The sequence below is a fragment of the Clytia hemisphaerica genome, unplaced genomic scaffold (genome assembly GCF_902728285.1).
Source record: "Clytia hemisphaerica strain Z4C2 unplaced genomic scaffold, Clytia hemisphaerica genome assembly, whole genome shotgun sequence".
NCBI classification, from domain to species: domain Eukaryota; kingdom Metazoa; phylum Cnidaria; class Hydrozoa; order Leptothecata; family Clytiidae; genus Clytia; species Clytia hemisphaerica.
The window spans coordinates 447,745-466,730 of NW_027103349.1; the positions used below are offsets into that span (position 1 = coordinate 447,745).

An 18,986-nucleotide genomic window follows, 5' to 3' on the forward strand; every position below is an offset into this window, starting at 1 on the left:
CTTTTCCCGCCCTTTTCCACCCATGAGCTCCACCAACATTTTAAAAAATAGCCACGTGATACTATCGACTTTTAGGATTGGACAGACGAGACCGGCGATGTAGTACCCAGTATTTTTCTGTCACGAAGCCAGAAAAGTGAAACATGGCCGACTTGATACAAGTTTCTGCAGGTATTTATTTAAACGATTCTAACAATCTAAAGAGTTTTAAAAGCAGTTAAAGATATTTGAACACGTATTATGGGAGGTTAATGTTTTTTTACTAGCGCTGTTTTTTATGTACTCATATTTGAAGTGATATGAGGGAAAGAGACTCAGTTGTTTGAATATGAGTTTTTTTCGTATGACGATAAAATATCCCATAATAATGTTTTTTTTGTTCTGGAAAAATATATATAGGGGATGATGTTGTTGTTGCCTGTGTGATTGCTTTTTAATTCAGGTGTAAGAGTTTGTTTTGTTGATGTTTTGTGTACCATAAGGCCGAGATCACAAATAACTTGTGTTCGCGTCATTGTCAGGTCTAAAATATAAGTCAGTCAGTCGGTCGGTCGGAGGTAAAAAATTTGCCGGAAAATTGAGATTTTTAGACCATGAGTCGGACTATATTCAACCTGTCAGAAATTTGCTCTACTTGGTTCTTTCGGTTGAATCTATCTATCTATCGAATATCACCAACTACTTGCCAAGCAAGTTGGGTGTTTAAGATATAAACTGCAATTATTGCTCTTTTCGGCAATTATTGCTGAAAACGGCAATTTTTTCAATGATGAAATGCTGAATCAGCAGAAAAATAAAAAAGTAAATAAATGAAAATTGCAGTTTTCGGCAATTATTGCCGTTTTTGGAAAGAAAAATTGATTTTATTATTGAACACTTGGTATTTGACACCCTTGCGATAATAGGCCCACTTTGTCTCGTTTATTTTTGTTTTCAACTGGTTTTTGTTGGAAATGCAGATAGCAAAATCGAGTCATATGTAAACAAATTTACAACAGGGGTTTTGTTATCTCTTTCTAGCTGTGTTTCGGCATCGATGCAAGATCTTTTAACATATTATTTTAGAACTTTTCTTTCATGTTATTCTCAACTTCAGTTGAGCTATAATCTGAGAATGTCTGTATGTATGTATGTCTGTACTGTATGTATGTCCGTCCGAAAACTTTAGGGCAGGCTGGACACTTCAAAAAAGGTCGGATTTGGCTGAAATTTGGCACACTTGTTCCTTGGGTGAATATCTGGGGGTGTTTTTTTCATTTTTTGAAAATTTTGATTTTTGGGGCCTGGGGACGAGTTTTTCGCCAAAACGAGGCTGAAACTTTGGGGCAGCCTGGAGAGTTCAAAAATTGTTCGATTTGGCTGAAATTTTCCACACTTGTTCCTTGGGTGAATATCTGGGGGTGTTTTTTTCATTTTTCAAAATTTTTGATTTTTGGGGCCTAGGGACGAGTTTTTGCCAAAACGAGGCTAAAACTTTGGGGCAGCCTGGAGACTTCAAAAATTGTTCGATTTGGCTGAAATTTTGCACACTTGTTCCTTGGGTGAATATCTGGGGGTGTTTTTTTCATTTTTTGAAAATTTTGATTTTTGGGGCCTGGGGACGAGTTTTTCACCAAAACGAGGCTGGCAGCCTGGACACTTCAAAAAAGGTCGGATTTGGCTGAAATTTGGCACACTTGTTCCTTGGGTGAATATCTGGGGGTGTTTTTTTCATCTTTTGAAAATTTTGATTTTTGGGGCCTGGGGACGAGTTTTTCGCCAAAACGAGGCTGGCAGCCTGGACACTTCAAAAAAGGTCGGATTTGGCTGAAATTTGGCACACTTTTTCCTTGGGTGAATATCTGGGGGAGTTTTTTTCATTTTTTGAAAATTTTGATTTTTGGGGCCTGGGGACGAGTTTTTCACCAAAACGAGGCTGGCAGCTTGGAGACTTTAAAAACGGTCCGATTTGGCTGAAATTTGGCACACTTGTTCCTTGGGTGAATATTTGGGGGTGTTTTTTTCATTTTTTGAAAATTTTGATTTTTGGGGCCTGGGGACGAGTTTTTCGCCAAAACGAGGCTAAGACTTTGGGGCAGCTCCTAAGTTATTTATTTTGAAAGGCTCTTAGGACGAGGACACTATTCTAACGCACATAAAAAAATGAAAAAATTAAGATAAAAACACCCCCAGGTATTCACCCAAGGAACAAGTGTACCAAATTTCAGCCAAAACGGACAAAGTATATTTGCTACCTAATACTAAATATTTGAAATGTTACAATTGGGCCTTCTAATAACGGGAAAATCTGAAGTTGAGCCCAGTGCGGTGCGCACGTTCGACTATTATTTTCATGTTAGGCGGCAATCACAAATATCTTCATTTTGTGTCCTCGTTAGGTCTAAAAAGTGAGTCGGCCGGTCGGTCGTAAAAATTTTCGGGTTCTATTTTTCCATCCATTTTTGGGGTGCATTCTTGGAGAAAACTGCCAGCCAGCCAGCCGCCAAAACAATCGCTTGTAATGGGTGGTTTAAAATTATGACCTTTGAACACTGTGCCGGCCCCAAAATGGTGCATGTAATGATAAACAAAGTCAAAATGCTGTGAATGCGCTAGAAATCGCTCGCAAAAAATTGGCAATAATAAAATTTTTGAACGAAGGAAAGGTCATTGACAGAAAAATTCCGTCAAATTTACCGACTCATCGACTCAATTTTACTCAATCTTAGAGAGTCGGTCAGGTCACGCGAAACGAAGATATTTGTGATTGCTGCCTTATAGCAACAAAAAATTGAAAAAAAAACTTTTTCTCAATGCAATTTTACTATTTTCAAACACCTCTGACATCTTTGCCCTTAAAAGGACAACACATTTTGCTGATTCAGCATTTCATCGTTGAAATAATAATTGCCAAAAAGAGCAATAATTGCTGTTTTTATCTTAAACACCCGACTGCTTGCGTATCAGTTCTGTGCCCGTTTCGTTATGCTATTGACTGTTTTTGACTGTACATTTTTTCACAACTCAGATGGTTGTGTAAAAAGCCAACGCTTTTCTGACTTTCCAAGCAAGAGGGGAGGGGGTCTGAAACTTATCAGCCCAATGCCGATAAAAAATTGAAGAAGTTTTTTGTCAAAGACCCCTAAATCAGCTAGCCTAGAAATCTAAGCTAGTTTGATTCAGTCACTTGGATAAATCTGATGGTTAAGTTGTGACTGAATAACTAGCTTAGGGACAGTAAACTCGGTAGTTTATCAACTGACAACAACGACGATTCAAATTTCGCGGCGAGGGATAACGTAAACTCACATAATTTGCATAATTATTCGTCGTTGACTTAATTCCGTTTCATATCAAAAATATGAAATCACACCACACACAGAACATAATATCAAAACATTATTTAGAATTTTTTTATTTTGTCTTTTTTTCTATCTTCTGATTGGCTCTTATTGTAAGATTAGATAAACACACTCTCCGTCTTACAGTTTATTCGCTCCTTTTGTAAGATATAAAATGAAATTCTATTGTAAAGTGTGCGGATGGAGAGTGAAGGAAAGATTTGTTCATTTTTTTCAAAAAGTCGAAAAGTTATAACAGTCAACAAGAGACAAATTCGTTTCTTGAGTGATAATTTTGTGATTTGACATAAAAGTATTTTGTATGATTTTTACAAAGCTCATCATAAAAATAACCTTCAACAAAATAAATAAAACTTACGTTAGACTAGCAGGCTAAAATACCGTATACAAAACAATGTAATCAATCCCCCCCCAAAAAAAACAACATTTTCTTGAGTCTTGAATTCGTATAGCTGTCACTGAAAATAAGGAAAATAAGCCCCGACAATTTTATGTTCTTCGAAAACGAAAGATGTCATTGTCTGTAAAATCGAGCATAAAGTCTCAAATTCATAAAACAACAAGAACCAAGAACTGTCTATCATCTATCCATTACAGTATAATACAATATCATGTCATGCAATCCAATCAGAATACAGAACTACAGCATAGGATCTGTACAAGTACTCTCTCTTAGATATTGCCACGTACGATAGTCAATGTTCAATCACAAATCTTTACTTTATTATTTGCCATTCTGGAAACAAGCAACTTTTGCTGTCTTTACGACGAATAGCATTCTTTTTTTCTTCATCAGTTCAATTCTTCCCAAAAACAAGAGAAGCACTATCAGGTCCAGGGGGGGGGTACAGCCCCAGGGTACTAACCCATAGGGTACTAACCTGATTTTTAAGAAAAATTCTCTTAGGTACCACCACCCCCTTTTTAGTACCGGGTACTTACTTTTTCTTAAGGAAAAAGGGACCCCCACCCCCTTTTAGTACTGGGTACTTACTTTTTTTTAAGGAAAAAGGGACCCCCACCCCCTTTTTTAGTACCGGGGTACCGGCTTTAAAATTACCAAGGAAAATAGGAGACACCACCCTGAAAATTTGCCAAGCATGGTCCCAATCTTTCAAAAGCCAACAAAAGCAGCTCTTTGTTGTTATTATGACTTGTATATACCATATTTTAAACTCAGATCCTCTAAAAAGTTCTTTAAATCAACTCAAACTTTTAATTACAAAGGTAAAACAACGAAATTCCTTGGCAAAAGTAAAATATTATATATAGCTGTAATAACGGCAATAAAAGTATATATCTATCAGAAGATGTAAAAATCAACTTGATAAAAATTGAAGAATATTATGAAAGCTTGCATTGGATGGATTTCCTTTTTTTTCTTCTTCAATAGATTGGTAATTTATTCAAATTATTCAAAACTGTCAATCTTATGAAAGAAATTGAAATAGAAAAAAGTTGCATTGTTGGCTCTGGTTGGCTTTGTTTAGTTGACCTGCCTCCACCTTAATTGTCATAAACAGACATTACAAACAAACAAACAAACAAACAAACAAACAAATATAAACAGAAATAAGCTATAGGGTATAATATAAACTGCAATAAACTAAAATAAACTAACTCCGCTAGCAAAAACAATCATCAGTTTGGATAACAATTTTATTGTTTAAAAGACAGATTGTATCACTTTGGATGCAACAGCTTGTAATTCTTTTCATCAGAAGGCAATGACAAACATATACCTCGTTCTAACCTGTTCTAACTTGAGATATCAAAGACGAACTATCCTTCTCACTAATTAAAACAATACTGATTTTGAACAATAGGTTTCTTTACATTAACTATTTCAATATTTGTATAACTTAGTGGTCATAAAATTCTCCTCTTAGAAAGTAGGGAAATTACCCACGAATTTGAATAGACCTTTTTTCAAAGAGGCCACCCTGTTGAATAATTTTGTAGTCCAGCAGAAAAACAATGATAAAACCATGCATAATTATTACAATATGCATGATACAGTAATTATGCATGGCTCTATCATTGCTTTTATGGCTGGACTACATAATTATTCAACAGGACGTCCTCTTTGAAAAAAGGTCTATAAAATAATACTTTATTGATTGAAACATAACAGTTCTTTTTTCTGAAAACTATTGAAACTAACAACCTCCGAATTTCCCTACATACTTGATAAGCAGGGAAAGTACGTTCAATTGGAAGGGGGAACTTTTCAATACTGTCAGATACTCAGAGATACTGTAAGCCATAACAAGGAAATCTTTTCTCATCAAAATCCTGAAAGTTGAAGACAAAAAATTAAACAAATGTACCATATTCAGGGCCTGAGTACTTGAACAAAAATTGAAATGATACCCACCCCACCCTAAAATTGGTACCGGGTACTAACTTAAATTGGAGATATACCCACCCCCACCCCAAAATTAGTACCGGGTACTAACTTTTTCGAATTTCTAAATTAGACACCACCACCCGGCTATGGGTTAGTACCCTGCGGCTGTACCCCCCCTGTCAGGTCGGGATCAGGTCTTGAAAACTTTTTCTGATACAGTATTCCAAATATATGGAAATAGTCTCACATCATAATATAATCGAAGAAAGATCTTGCATTCAATGAGTCCCACCTCTTCTACTCGTTTTCTGATAAAATAATTATAAACTTCTATCGCTCACGAAAACTCCCGATTTTTTACCACGTGACCCACTCTGACCAATCAGAAGCTCACCGAATCCTGCGTTCATATTATGAACGCGCCCTTTCCCTAAGCCAGTATTCCAAGGCAAACTTAAAATCCGTAAGTATAAAAAATCTTAAAGCGCCAAAAACGCTATATTGCATGAGCCGTGTGTCCTAGCCTTGTGAATACGGGCTTAGTTAACTAGGCTATAAATCAGCCTCTTTCTCAACTAATTTGTTTTGATTTTAAGGGTTATGACCAAATTCTGGATTTTTAAAGTTTTCGGAAGGATAACATTTTCTGAAAAGAGCCAAAATTTGCGAAAGATTAATCCTCACACGCTTAGTCATAGTGATTGGATATACTGAGCCAAGGTTGATTTGTTGATGTCTATTTCAAATCCAGAAACATCAATTTGCGATGCCAAATGTTTTAGTTTGTCATGTTTCTTTTTTATCTTGGCTGTTTTGAAAACCAAAACAAAACCGTCTAAATTTGCCAAATCAGCCAAAATTAGTTCCCTTAAGGACACTGTCATTTAAATGGTACAAATCATGCACCATGCCAAAAATGGCTTAAAATAAGGTTTTTGTAATAACTTGCCCAAGTTACATAAAAAATTAGGGAAAATCTCAGAAAACCTCTATATTAACATTAGAAAGGGTAAAAGATGGTTAAAATCACTCCAGGGGGTTAAATGGCCCAAATATGGCTAATTTGTTGACCAGACAAAAAGATTGTCCTAAAAAGGGCCATTTAAGCTTAGTCTATACCAAACCTAGTTTAAACTAAAGCTGAATGGTTGTTTCAACTCCTAATAGTAAAAAGGCCCACTTTTTACGTTCTTGGGTCCCAAAATAGGACAATAAAGTTGTCCTTAATTTTACATTAGTTTTAGTATCTAAATTATGAAAGTGGTCAAAACTGAAATATCAAGTGATCTTTAACACAAAAACACTATGGTTAAACATAAAACCTGTAATGTGAAAAGTAAAATGGGCAGATAAAAGTTCCATTTTTGGACAAATTGTTGTCTTTTAGCTCTTCAAAAGAGGAATTTTTTCTTTTATCTTTAGAAAAAGGTAGAGCTATAATAAAAAAGAGTGGAACAACTCTCCTAATTTATACTGTAAGAATATAAACTAAGAAATACTAAATTAGTTTGAATGTAAAAGGGTAAGTTAGACAAAAAATTGTCCTGCAAATGATATCTAAAAGCTCCATAGTCTATCTATTTTTACCGCAACTACAAGAGAACATTTTGTCCGTTTTCATGGCCTGTTTTGACTTATCCCTCATGTTTTTATCATGATTTGGGGTATAATAGTACCAGCTGTAGCTGTTTTAGAGCCAGATCAGGCCAGATATAGGTTAAATGGTACATATTTAGGACAATTAATTGTCCATACCCAGCCCTCGAAGGCTGCATACCTTAACTGTTATATTTTACAAAAAGGACAATTTAATGTCCTTTTTGGGACCGAATTGTCCTTTTTGGGACCGAATAACCAAAATTTGTTATCTGGACACTAATTGTAAACCATTCATACAGTTTTGTGCAAAATTTTAGCTGATATAAGCTAATAGTTTTGGCACTATTTTGGAAAAGATAAAAATGGTTGAATCCCTAGCGTTAGAGCACAAAAAAAGGTTAATTTAAATACATTCGCCTTTAGGACAACAGATTGTCCATCAGAGGGGCCGTTCAACGATTTTCATTTTATCATCTTATGTTTGAGATATTTAGAGCCTGATCTGAGAGGATCTTGAATGAATTTTTGTTTTAAAGTTGATTTTGATGACAATTAATTGCCCATACTTTACAACATCATTTTTTGGACCTTTTGGATAAGGTTCTTCATGTGTACCAAATTTCGACTTGATGGGAGCACCCTATCAAGACTTATTGATCTTGGATAACTCATTATCCTTTCAGTTAGGACAATTCATTTTCCTTTTTAGGACCGCAGTTCAAAAGCTTATATCTCTTTAAGTATACCTTTTACAGTTACAGGACGAGCATGGGTCCAAAAACGGACCTTTTAACTTAACCACGGGTATCAGTGTAGGGCCTAGTAGACATTTACGAGTCTTTAATTTTCAAAACTAGTCAGGGGTGTAAAGATGGTGCAAAAACAGCTATTTTTTGTACCATTTAAAAATGACAGTGTCCTTAAGGTATGTTATTCTTAAACTTGTAAAGAGTAGGCAATCCCTTCAAATTTCTCAATTTACTATTCAAAAGTTTTTTCATTCAAAATTCATTGTATTGCTTAAATGAAAACAAAATTCTGTTTTTTGGTTAGGCCAAAGTTTCAGAAAATACTACTTCAGATTTCAAATACTTGTTAGAATATAAACAAATAAAACATTTTACAAATTTTACGTCTGGCCAGGAAAAGTTTATCAATCTTTGGGTTTCAAAAGGCGAAATCCATTTGAAACTAGGAACACCCAACATTGACCACCAATTTCATTTGATTTTTTCAGATAATGACAACAAGGACATTAAAGAATGTTGTGTGTAAAGTTTAGCTTGAGATTTGAAGCTGAAACTTTTAGGATCTTCTTTTCTCATTACAGAGATCATTTGAGCAAAATTTCAGCAAAATCTGAGACATCAATGGATCATACCTTGAAGAATTTAAAGATTTTTTTAAAAAATGGCTCTTAAGTGAATCAATCTTCATGTTTTTTTCGGGAATTAAAAAAAATTTTTTTGTGTGGACAAAATCTTGTAAATCTGCAAGAAAGAGTTCTTGCCCAATTTCTTTCATTTTCCTCTGGGTTTTAACCAAAATTGAGATTTTAAATATTTCGTGAGGACTAATTTTTTGCGAAAAAATTGCCAAAATTTGTTATTGTTACAAATTTAATTCACTTAAGAAATGTCAGAGAAAAATAAATCCCTGGTGGGGGCAGGGGGTGAAGCATTTTGAAAGCCGGAACATGTTTTGTGTCTAAAGGGGTATCATATCATTCGCCTTTAAAATACTATAAACAACTTGAACTCATATTATGCAATCAATGTTCATGTTAGATACATTCAGCATGAATTGCAACAATCCCAGACTGGCACACTCTTTACAATAGACTTAAAACACAGCAATCTATTGAATAACAAATGATATACATTACTTACCCTCAGCCCAAACAAACAGGATAAATTGTTTTGTTTTTAGAGACAATACTGCAAGAGTTACTAAAAACCATGAATGAGCTCTCAAATCCAATGCCTCAGATAACTGCCAGTTAAAAAAATCAATTTCCAAGATTCCCTATTCCATGTTGAATTCTAAACTTTGAAGAATTTTTTTCAAAACAAAGGATTTAACAAGACAGCAAGAATGTCAAGATGGCATGGTTTCTGCTCTCCCTTAAAATAAGGGGGCTGAAAATTAGGTTTCAAATTAGGTTTTATTAATGAAAATAAGGGGGAGTTTTCTTAAAAGTACCATAGCTAATCAGTGAAGAAAGAAATGCTTAAGTGAGATATTTTTTGTTTGAAAATATTTTACAGTAGTGAAATTATAAAAATTGTCAGGAATTTTCTTACCTTTTCTTTTGAGAAAATTTTTTTATTTGCACCAAAACATAGCCAGAGGCGCTTAAACATAGCGTCAACCCCCCCCCCTCAGGGAAGTGGGGTGGTTATAAGAATGGGGGCTAAATACTTCAGCTTAATAGTTGGCTTCAATTACTCAATTTAAAAATATGTAAAATATATTCTATCTTTAGCTTGGAGCTGCAAGGCAAATCACATTTTAATGCCTTTTTTTTTTCTTGAAACAAATTTTTGAAATTGTTGAGGGTCCAGAGTTCTAGGGACTGCCATAAAATTTATGAATGTTTGGGGGGACTTAAATCTTAGGGAGGGCCTAGCTCTTTACCTGGGTCTATGGATGTGCGTTTTTTTATGAGAAAAGTGCTTATAAGAATCAGGGTGAAAATTGACTAAATGTTAAGAGCATTGTGTTAAAATTCTTACCCTCAGATTCTTAAAAAGTTCTTAAGAATACTTCCCCTCGGCCAAAAAAAAACACTATTCTTATAAAAAAGGTGAAGTACCAGACACAAAGATATTGATAAATGATGAATGAGCTATTAATGATTCAACTGTTACGCTTAGCAATTAGTTTTCCTGCCACCTTTATTGCAAAATTTCTCATTTCAGCAAATATATTAGAACAGTGAAATGAGTAATCCTGTTGTAAAGAAAAGAAGATCTTTTAAAGGTAAAACTTTTTTGGTACAATCTTTCTACTCGTATACTCTAAATACTTTTCATTGGATATTTCTGTTTCCCTTTTTAAAAAGCCTTTAGCCTTTCTTTATGCATTTTGGTTGGTTGCAAACTTTGACTTCTAAACTAATACACTCTTTTTTAAGCATAGTGTTTATAAACATATTTAAGCTCAAAATCGTTCAAAAATAAGATTAATGTCAAGCATAGATCGAGGCTGAGAAAATTCATCTTTCAAATTTCGAAAATGTGATCAATGAGAAGGAGAAGTGCAGTAAATGAAATGGTACTATTTTTTTCTCAGGGTGGATAAATTAAAAAAGTAAAAGTGAAAATTAGAATTAGTCAAATTGAGGAAATTTGAAAAAAGGTTTTGTAAGCATATGACTATGCATAACTTGAGACTGAAAAGAAATTCTGCATACTGAACTTCGACCCAATTTTCCCGTATGTTATTAAAAAAAGAGTGTGGGCCTTTTCATAAATTACTTTGAATGCAAAAATTGCCTACTTTTGACTTCTTTAAGTCTTCAAGTGTTACTTTTATAAATTGAGTGACTTTTTATGAATGCCTCTGGGAATTAATTGCCATAGAAATTTTTTTGAAACAAGGTTAGCCTTGCATGTTAAATATTTTTGAAAAGGTCTATTGTTAAGCCTAATGCTTGTCAAGCATTCTCACGAAAATTCACCTATTTTATGTTTGATTTTTAGACTATCAACAATGGAACCACAAGGAAGTTTTGTTGCTCAATTGGCAACCAATTTTTTATTATTTTGCCAATTTTTCATTAAGTCGAATTGACAAATCAAAAGGTCCAATCTCGAAATTCTTACCTGAGAAAACGAAGAATTTTTCTGTTTGTCTGAGCATAGATTTTTGAGATTGACCCTGTTTCATGTAGATGGAACCCTCCTCACTATGCAAAAAGGTCCAATCTCAAATTTAAGGCTAGCTAGATAGAACTCTTAGCTTTCTCAGACACTAATAATAGTGATTGGCCCTTTTGATTTGTCAACGGCGGTTGATTTAATATTAAATTAAGCCTTGAATGAAACTGAAACATTTTCCTCTTTTAGAAAAACTCATGGTGGAAGAAGAGAAGGAGATGTCCCCTTCGGTAAGATGTATTTAAGATTGTTAATTATTCAAGCGCTCTGTTATAACCTTTTGAAAATGTCATGTGTGAATAAGGAACTAGATTTTTCATTGAGGTCTATGTTTCAAGTGAGAACAGATCAAAAGTATTACATAAAATGAAGCTATGTATTTTAAATAACAAGTTTTTAAATGCATAGAGATTTATATTGTTGCGAGATAAGGGGTTCTTTTCCTAAATATTAAATTTTTCTTGATATAATTTAACTGTCAGAGATCACACTTCCAACTTCCAACTGTTGATTGAAAAAAGCACGTGACTGTGTCATGTGAAACTACGGTTTCCAAAACATTGGGAAAAGCTAATTTGACGAAAAATGTGATCCAGATAGGTATGTATTTGCAGGTTTGTATTGAAAACAAAGAAAAAACTGTAACTGAAAGAATTTTTCTAATCGACTATTTAAACAAATATTTTACTGTCAAACATGGTAAATTTCAGGTTTGTGGAATTGTATTTTATCGTGGCATTTCCCTTTTACAGAGTGAATCGTCCCCCGAACTGCCATCACGTCTTGACAGAATACCATCGCCTTCATATGGAGCAGAACCCTCCTCCCCGCCAAGTAAGAAATAAACTGAATGCATTAAAGGAAGAAAATTTGGCAGATTTGGCCAAAATTTGCCAAAATTATTATTTTCTGCCGTCTGCCAAATTTAATTTATACAACGTACCACCAAATTTCGTCCTATTTTAGTTAGGGGGGATGTTATTTTGCAAAAATGGCATAAATTCTTAGCCCATTTGTCAAAAGTTGCCTTTGGGTATAAAAAGAAGAAACAATCATGTTAAAACCATGTGGTACCCTTTTCAAGGTTGCCACGGGCAGGGTGCCACCGTCGCTCCGCCAGCAAAATCGAAATTTCAAAAATTTTCAAAACATAGTTAACTGACCCCTCATTTGAAAGGTATTTTCATGCTGATTAAGAAAGTCAATATAATAAGGTTGAATAATACTGTCACAAAAAGTAATTTCCGACAGTTGGCAAAACTTTGAGGATTTTGCTAAAAACGCAATTTTTTACGTAAGTTACTTCTTGTTAGAAGGCTCCAAAATTGGGTTTTCAACAATTTTCTATCATTTTTGACCCTAAATTTCCTGCGACCACCAAATTTAATTCCCGCCAAATTTAATTTTCTCGGTCATCCGCCAAATTTAATTCCCGCAAAAAATTTTAATGTACCAGTACTTTAATTTGATAAACTTTTGTGAAGCAATTTTTGAAAAGTTTTGCATGGTTTTACTTTTCCAAATCAGCAGAAAAATAGTTGGACGTGTCCTTGAAAAATATAAAAGGTAAATTTACAGTGTATTTTAGATTGAAAAATTTGCATGGATTCATGAGTTAGTCCACAATTTCGATAGATTTATTTTCAGGTGAATTAATCCAATTAAGTACTCTGTATTCTGCCCTATTCAAAATTAAGAAAACGTCACTACTAAATCTAGATTTGTGTTCAGTTTAAAATTTTTACTTACTACTTACTCTTAGGTTCCAAATAAACGGGGGGGGGGGTTGGAAAATTTTCTAGATTTTAATAAACGGGGGGACCTAATTGCCGGGGGGTTGGAAATTGTACTTCTGAAACCCAAAATAAGGTAAAATAGGCTAAAATCAGGCTATTTAGAGCAAAATAAGGGGCCTTTCTTTCTCTTTGACAGCTGAAAATATTCTTAGAGATTAATAAACGGGGGGTCCTAATAAGGTCCGGGGTGTTGGAAAATTTTCGAAAATTAACATGCGGGGGGGGCCGTTTATTTGGAACCTAAGAGTATGATAAACTAAATGTTATGTTGTACCTTGTCGTTAGGGTCAAGCTCAACAAATACCATCCAGAAGTCTGATAAAGAGAGTGCTAATGAAGATGAAGAGCCTAAAAACGTCAAAAAGAAGAGCAAGAACTCTACGACTGACAGCCGTAGTCCAAGGAGACGTAGCAGAAGTCGCAGCCCTAAAAGAAAAAGATCGAGAAGTCGTGACAGGGATAGACGTCGTAAGAGATCGCGCACAAGAAGTAAAGATAGGCGTCGGCGATCTAGAAGTAGAAGTAGGGACAGAAGAAGTCGCTCTAGAGATCGCCGTAGATCAAGGAGTCGCAGTCGGGATCGTCGCCGTAGTCGCAGCCCAAGACGAAAGAGAAGATCCAGAAGTCGTAGTCCTCGTAGTAAACGTTATGCAGCACCTGCTGGTGTTTGCAGAGCAGTCATAAAAGATAAATGTAAGTATTGCTGTTATCTTGACTTGAAATTAGAACCCTATTGGGTTTCAGTCATTCGAAACCGAAGTTTGTCATTTTTCAATTGGGAGTTTACAAATTCGCCATGACTTCTCCTTTGGGAACAGTTGGGAATGAACTTAAAGTTTAATACTCGCTAATTCAATATTGTGATTCCATTTCTTTCTAGTTAAACCAAAAGAAGTTACTACAGAAGAAATTGAAGCACGGTTAAAAGAACACATGAAAACTATGCAAGAAAAACAAGCAGAAGAAGCAAAGAAAATCAACCTTCCAACCTATCTCAATCCCAATATGGTTAATGTTCAACAGTTTAAACAAGTGCAAGACAAAAGAAAACTGTTATGGAGTAAACCAAAAGACAAGGTATTATTGCTATCCGATTTATGAATTTCTGCTGTTACCCCAAAATTAATTCTGGGTAGCGTGTTTATTTGGGTTACCTATCAGTACATATACATAGCCTTTCTAATATATTCATTCAATTTTGTAATGTTTTCCGCTGTCAAAATACGAGTCCCATATTTTTCTCTAAATAGCCTGACTTGAGTCAATAATCATTTATATATGGGGAATGGGTATTTAGAGGTACAGTATCTAATTGCCAATATTTACTAATTTGAAGTCAGTTAAGTGACCTTTACAGGTTTTGGTATTATTTTACCTCGGCGTACAAAGGGCCGTTGGGCTAAAGTCATTTGCAAAGTAATGGCCTAGGGCATTCATTGCTGTTCAAAATTACAGTTCCATTTATAACGTAATTATTTCTATACCTTTCGAGCGAGATGATTTGATGGCGTTCAGATTCTTTTTGGACCTACCCCGGTGGGGTGGAGGTCCTATAAATTAACCTTTGTCCGTTCGTCCGTTCGTTCGTTATTAGCTTTCCTCGTGATTGGCTCATTAGTTTTTTCTGATTTTTTGCACAAAGATGTGTAACTATAAACCCTCGAATGTGACGAAGCCTGATTTTCGAAAAAAAAAATTTGGGGGCAAATTTGGGCCAAAAAACGGCTAAAAAACGGGTTTTTTGGACTTTGTGAAAAATTGGATCGTTAACTTTTTCTGATTTTTTGCATGAAAGTAGGGTACCATTAGGAAAAAGGCTCAAGCATTTTTTCAAAAAATTTGTTGGTCAAAAACGCATGTTTATCTAAAAATCACTATAATAGCGTACACACGTTCTTAGTTAAATTCTCAATTTCTTTATGAGATAGATTTTTTTTTTCTCATGAGAGCTTACTTTTGAAGAATGTTGGTTAACATGAAATTTTTGGTTTCTTGGCGTTTTTAAAAAAAAACTGGCCAAATTCGATTTATTTATAAGCACATTATTAATTACTAGGTATTGCTTTCTCGAGATTGGCTCTTTGTTCTTTTGTTTTTTGCACAAGATGCATAACTTTAAACCCTCGAATGTGACGGAGCCCGAATTTCGGGGAAACAATTTTTGGGCAAATTTGGGCCAAAAAACGGCTCATTTTAAACTTTTTCTGATTTTTTGCATGAAAGTAGGGTACCATCATAGGTAAAAGATGTCTCAAGCAGATTTTTTCAAAAAAATTTTGTTGGCTCAAAAAACGCATGTTTATCTATAAGAATCACTATTAATAAGCATACATCAATGTTCTTAGCCAAATTACTCAATTTTTTGATGAGATGGATGTTTTTTTTTGCCCACAAATTCTTCAATATGAAAGAATATTTCAAGAGCATGAAATTTTGGTTTCTTAACGTTTTTTTTATAAGAACAAACGACTAATTTTAATAGATCGTCACTATTTGTGTTCTGAATGATTGTTTAATGGTCACGTCACGTAGATATCAATTGTATATGTGTTAAATGCATAACCAGGTAGGTCCATAAAAGTATCACTTGTTAACACATTATTTTTATCGTGTGTTTTCTTTTTTTTTTGTTTCTTATAGAAAGAAGGAGCTGCACAATGGTCAGGAGCTTTCGATGATGAAAACAACGATGAGAAATTCAAACGTTTAATGGGGATCCAGGGAGTTCAGGTGGATGAAAGTGCACAATCAAAAGTACAGGAAAGTCGAAAAGTATTAGACGATCTAGAGAAAGAATATGAGAAATCGAGAGCTTTTCAAATGTCAAGAGGTGCTGGTGGTTTGACTGGAATGGGACTTGGATTTGGAAACATGGGGCCACCACAATAAACTCAAATAAGCCTGATCTTGATGTATTATGCAATTATGCTTTTTGTTGATAATGGTATTCAGCTAGGCGTTTGCTGGCGGGCGTTTTGGTACGCCAATACCGTCTTTGGTGATGATCCTCTTTCTGTCTGCGATTTGGATAGATTCGTGTCCGGTCAGTCAGGAATCAGGTCGGTAGATGCTATCTCATCTGTAAAGAAAAACAAAATACGACGAACACGATTACTATGTCAATGATTGATCATTTTATTTTTGAAGGAAATTGAGACGAGATGATGTTGGATTGAAATCAGAGTTGCAGAATATGATTTGTATCATCTGGAAAATATCGGCTCTATTTTGATTCTGATTTATTTAGAAATTGACGGCTTTTCTCGTCAAATCGGAAAGGCAACACCATTTTTAGATTTGACGAGCCTATTGTCTTGTTAGGAGCAGGGGGGTCCATGTACAAAACAGCGGCATGTATCAGTACTTTGTAGCAAATTTCGATTTTAAACACCCGCCCACCCCTATACTGAAGTACAAAATGTACAAAATACTATCCAGCAAACTCCCAAAAACACCCCAACATCCCCTATATATTACAATACTATCCAGTACTATCCAGCAAACTCCCAAATACACCCTGACACCCCTTGTATAATACAACATACTATCAAGCAAACTGCCAAATATACCACACACCCCCCTTACATAGTACAATATACTATCCAGAAAACTACCAAATATACCCCTACACCCCTTCATAAAATAAAAATTTTAAGCCAAAAAAACTTGAAACTTTGGGGCAAGTTTTTTATTCTTCCCATAAAAAAGTTTTCAAAAAATTTTCTCCAAAATTGACAAAAACAATTGAGAATTTAAAAAAAAATTCGACAAAAATCTAAAATAAATCACAATTTGATTTGACTTTGGCTTTTTAGTACACAAATACTAAGTAGAAAATCGGAAATTTGACACTGACACCCCCATGTATAGTACACAAGTACTAAATAGCAAAAAAAAATTTGAAAACACCCACCCACCCCATGATACATGCCGCTTTTTTGTACATGGACCCCCCCCCTGTTAGGAGGCCACTAAAAGGGAAATAATTTAGAAAGCAGCATAATTAAAAAACTGATCATTCTGATCAAAGGTGGAGCTAATACAGGGTGTCCCTAATAAAAGTATCGAGTTTGAACATGCGATTGAGTAGAAAGTTTTAAGTGTGTATTCACAAAATTGTATTTTAAGCTCTCCCTCTTTTTTCTTTGTCATTACGATTAATTTATACGTTGTAACTACCTTTTGTAATAAGCCTATGTGATGGAGAACGTTCTTATATTTTAGCGATAACACACACAAACTTTTTTACTCAATCGCATGTTCAAACTCGATACTTTTATTAGGGACACCCTGTACACTCTTCTCGAGATGCATAAATTTATTGCTATAAAATTACATATTCACAATGATAATTGTGGAAATCTGTTTGAAAACGAGGACAACAATAAATCTTGAGAAAAGTGTATTGTGATGGAAGTTTTCGCAAACTCTACTGTCGCTAGTTTTTCTATCTTTATCGGCTATCTTGGGTGTAAACTCTGCGCTTAATCTTTCCTTACTACCATCACTGTTTTATGCTCTGGCTTTACGGTCCTTTATAGAAGGGAAAATATCCTCAGATAACAAAACCCCAATTTTGTAAGATTTTCGAGTGATGTTTAAATATTGAATGAATTTTATATTTTAAATTGGTATCAACAGGTATACGAATTCTTATTAAATATAATATTTATCATACACCTTTTGGTGGCATTCTTATGTTATTAAAGTATTTACTTGTTGGTGGGGGGGGGGTGCAGTCAGGCAAATTGACCGACGGGTATGTTTGGCGGTTAAGGGTATGTTTTCAAGATAGAAGAAATGCACTGTAAGGGTGGAAATTTCAGCAATTCCAGGAAAAATTGCCAATTTTTGCCCGGAAATTCTGATTTTTTTACATTAAAAGAGTTGAAAATTTGTTTTTTTGCTGCACTGTAAATGTCTTGAAACATTTTTCATCGAATAGAAACATTTGAAAACTGAAACATGAAAAGTGTCGCAATTTGATGAAAGTTACTGGTTGCCCCATCTTAAATGACGCAAAGAAAACATTTACAAATTGCTTTCTGAAACAAAGAATTTTTCAAAATAAATTCATCAACTGTTTCTGTCTAAACAATTTTTTCGCTACACGTACCGTCAGTTGGTAAACCCGCTACTGCCTCCCCTCCGGGATTTAAGGCTTGCATGGGGACACAAGAAGTTGTTTTTTTTCGTGTTGGTGCAATGCAACACGCTCCATCCCACCAACCTGAAATGCTTTCTCGTGTCTCCACCCCATTTTTTCTTCTACCAATAAAGTAAAGCTCACTGTCCTGGGCCAAAATCCTTTTGAGTATTTCTTCATTTTTGTCCCATGAAACAAGGAAGAAACACATGGATGCACGAAATTACAAGTAATTCTACAACGTTTGGGTACGGGGTACCGCAGATTAAGAAATTTGGTTTTTTGGGCCAAGGAAAAAAAGGCAAATAATGGGGCGAAGTCCTAAACCCCGGACGAAAAAATTAGATCTTTGTCCTTGCGACTTCCGAGATTGTTCCGGCAATTGTCAATCGGCTTTAGACGACTAAGGCCGTGTATAATGTAAGTCTAGGACGAGTTTCATCTAAGGAGCAAACGTGAAGAAGGGAATTTTTTTCGGGGGTAGCTGTTGTCTTGTACGTAAAAACAGACTCTACGCCGCGAAACATATTACGTTTTATATAATATACAAACTATGTTATATCATAATAACATATTATACGGACGATATATTCCTTTTTAGTTTCTGTGGAAAAACCCCGGGGGTACCAACCTTGACGACCCATGGGGACGTGTCGGGGAGAAGACACAAAATCATGAAATAATATTGTCAGATGATGCCATCCGTGAATTCTTAAGCTTAACCGCGAAAATTCATCCCATTTAAGTATTCTTACGATTTGGCCCAAATATTCTTACGAAAGAAAGTCTTAAAGAAAGCGTACATTTCGCAATTTCGATACATTGTTCTTGAAGAAAACCATAACGTTTGGGCCTCAGGAAAAAAACCTTAGA

At 34.9% G+C, this 18,986-nt stretch overlaps 1 protein-coding gene across 4 annotated transcripts; it reads left to right on the forward strand.

Moving 5' to 3' along the window:
* Window positions 1–126: 126 nt before the first annotated feature.
* On the forward strand, window positions 127–17,665 carry LOC136820215 (arginine/serine-rich coiled-coil protein 2-like). Of its 4 annotated transcripts, none has more exons than XM_067076410.1 (7): window positions 127–171; window positions 10,212–10,272; window positions 11,361–11,401; window positions 11,882–12,005; window positions 13,253–13,660; window positions 13,848–14,044; window positions 15,608–17,665. In XM_067076410.1, the coding sequence occupies exons 2-7, from the start codon at window positions 10,233–10,235 to the stop codon at window positions 15,854–15,856; spliced, it is 1,059 nt and encodes a 352-aa protein (XP_066932511.1). In that variant the 5' UTR covers window positions 127–171; window positions 10,212–10,232; the 3' UTR covers window positions 15,857–17,665. The 4 variants fall into 4 exon arrangements, with proteins under 4 accessions (XP_066932511.1, XP_066932515.1, XP_066932531.1 ...); XM_067076422.1 differs by having other exon boundaries at window positions 131–171; window positions 11,924–12,005; XM_067076414.1 differs by lacking the exon at window positions 10,212–10,272 and having other exon boundaries at window positions 129–171.
* Window positions 17,666–18,986: the final 1,321 nt, after the last annotated feature.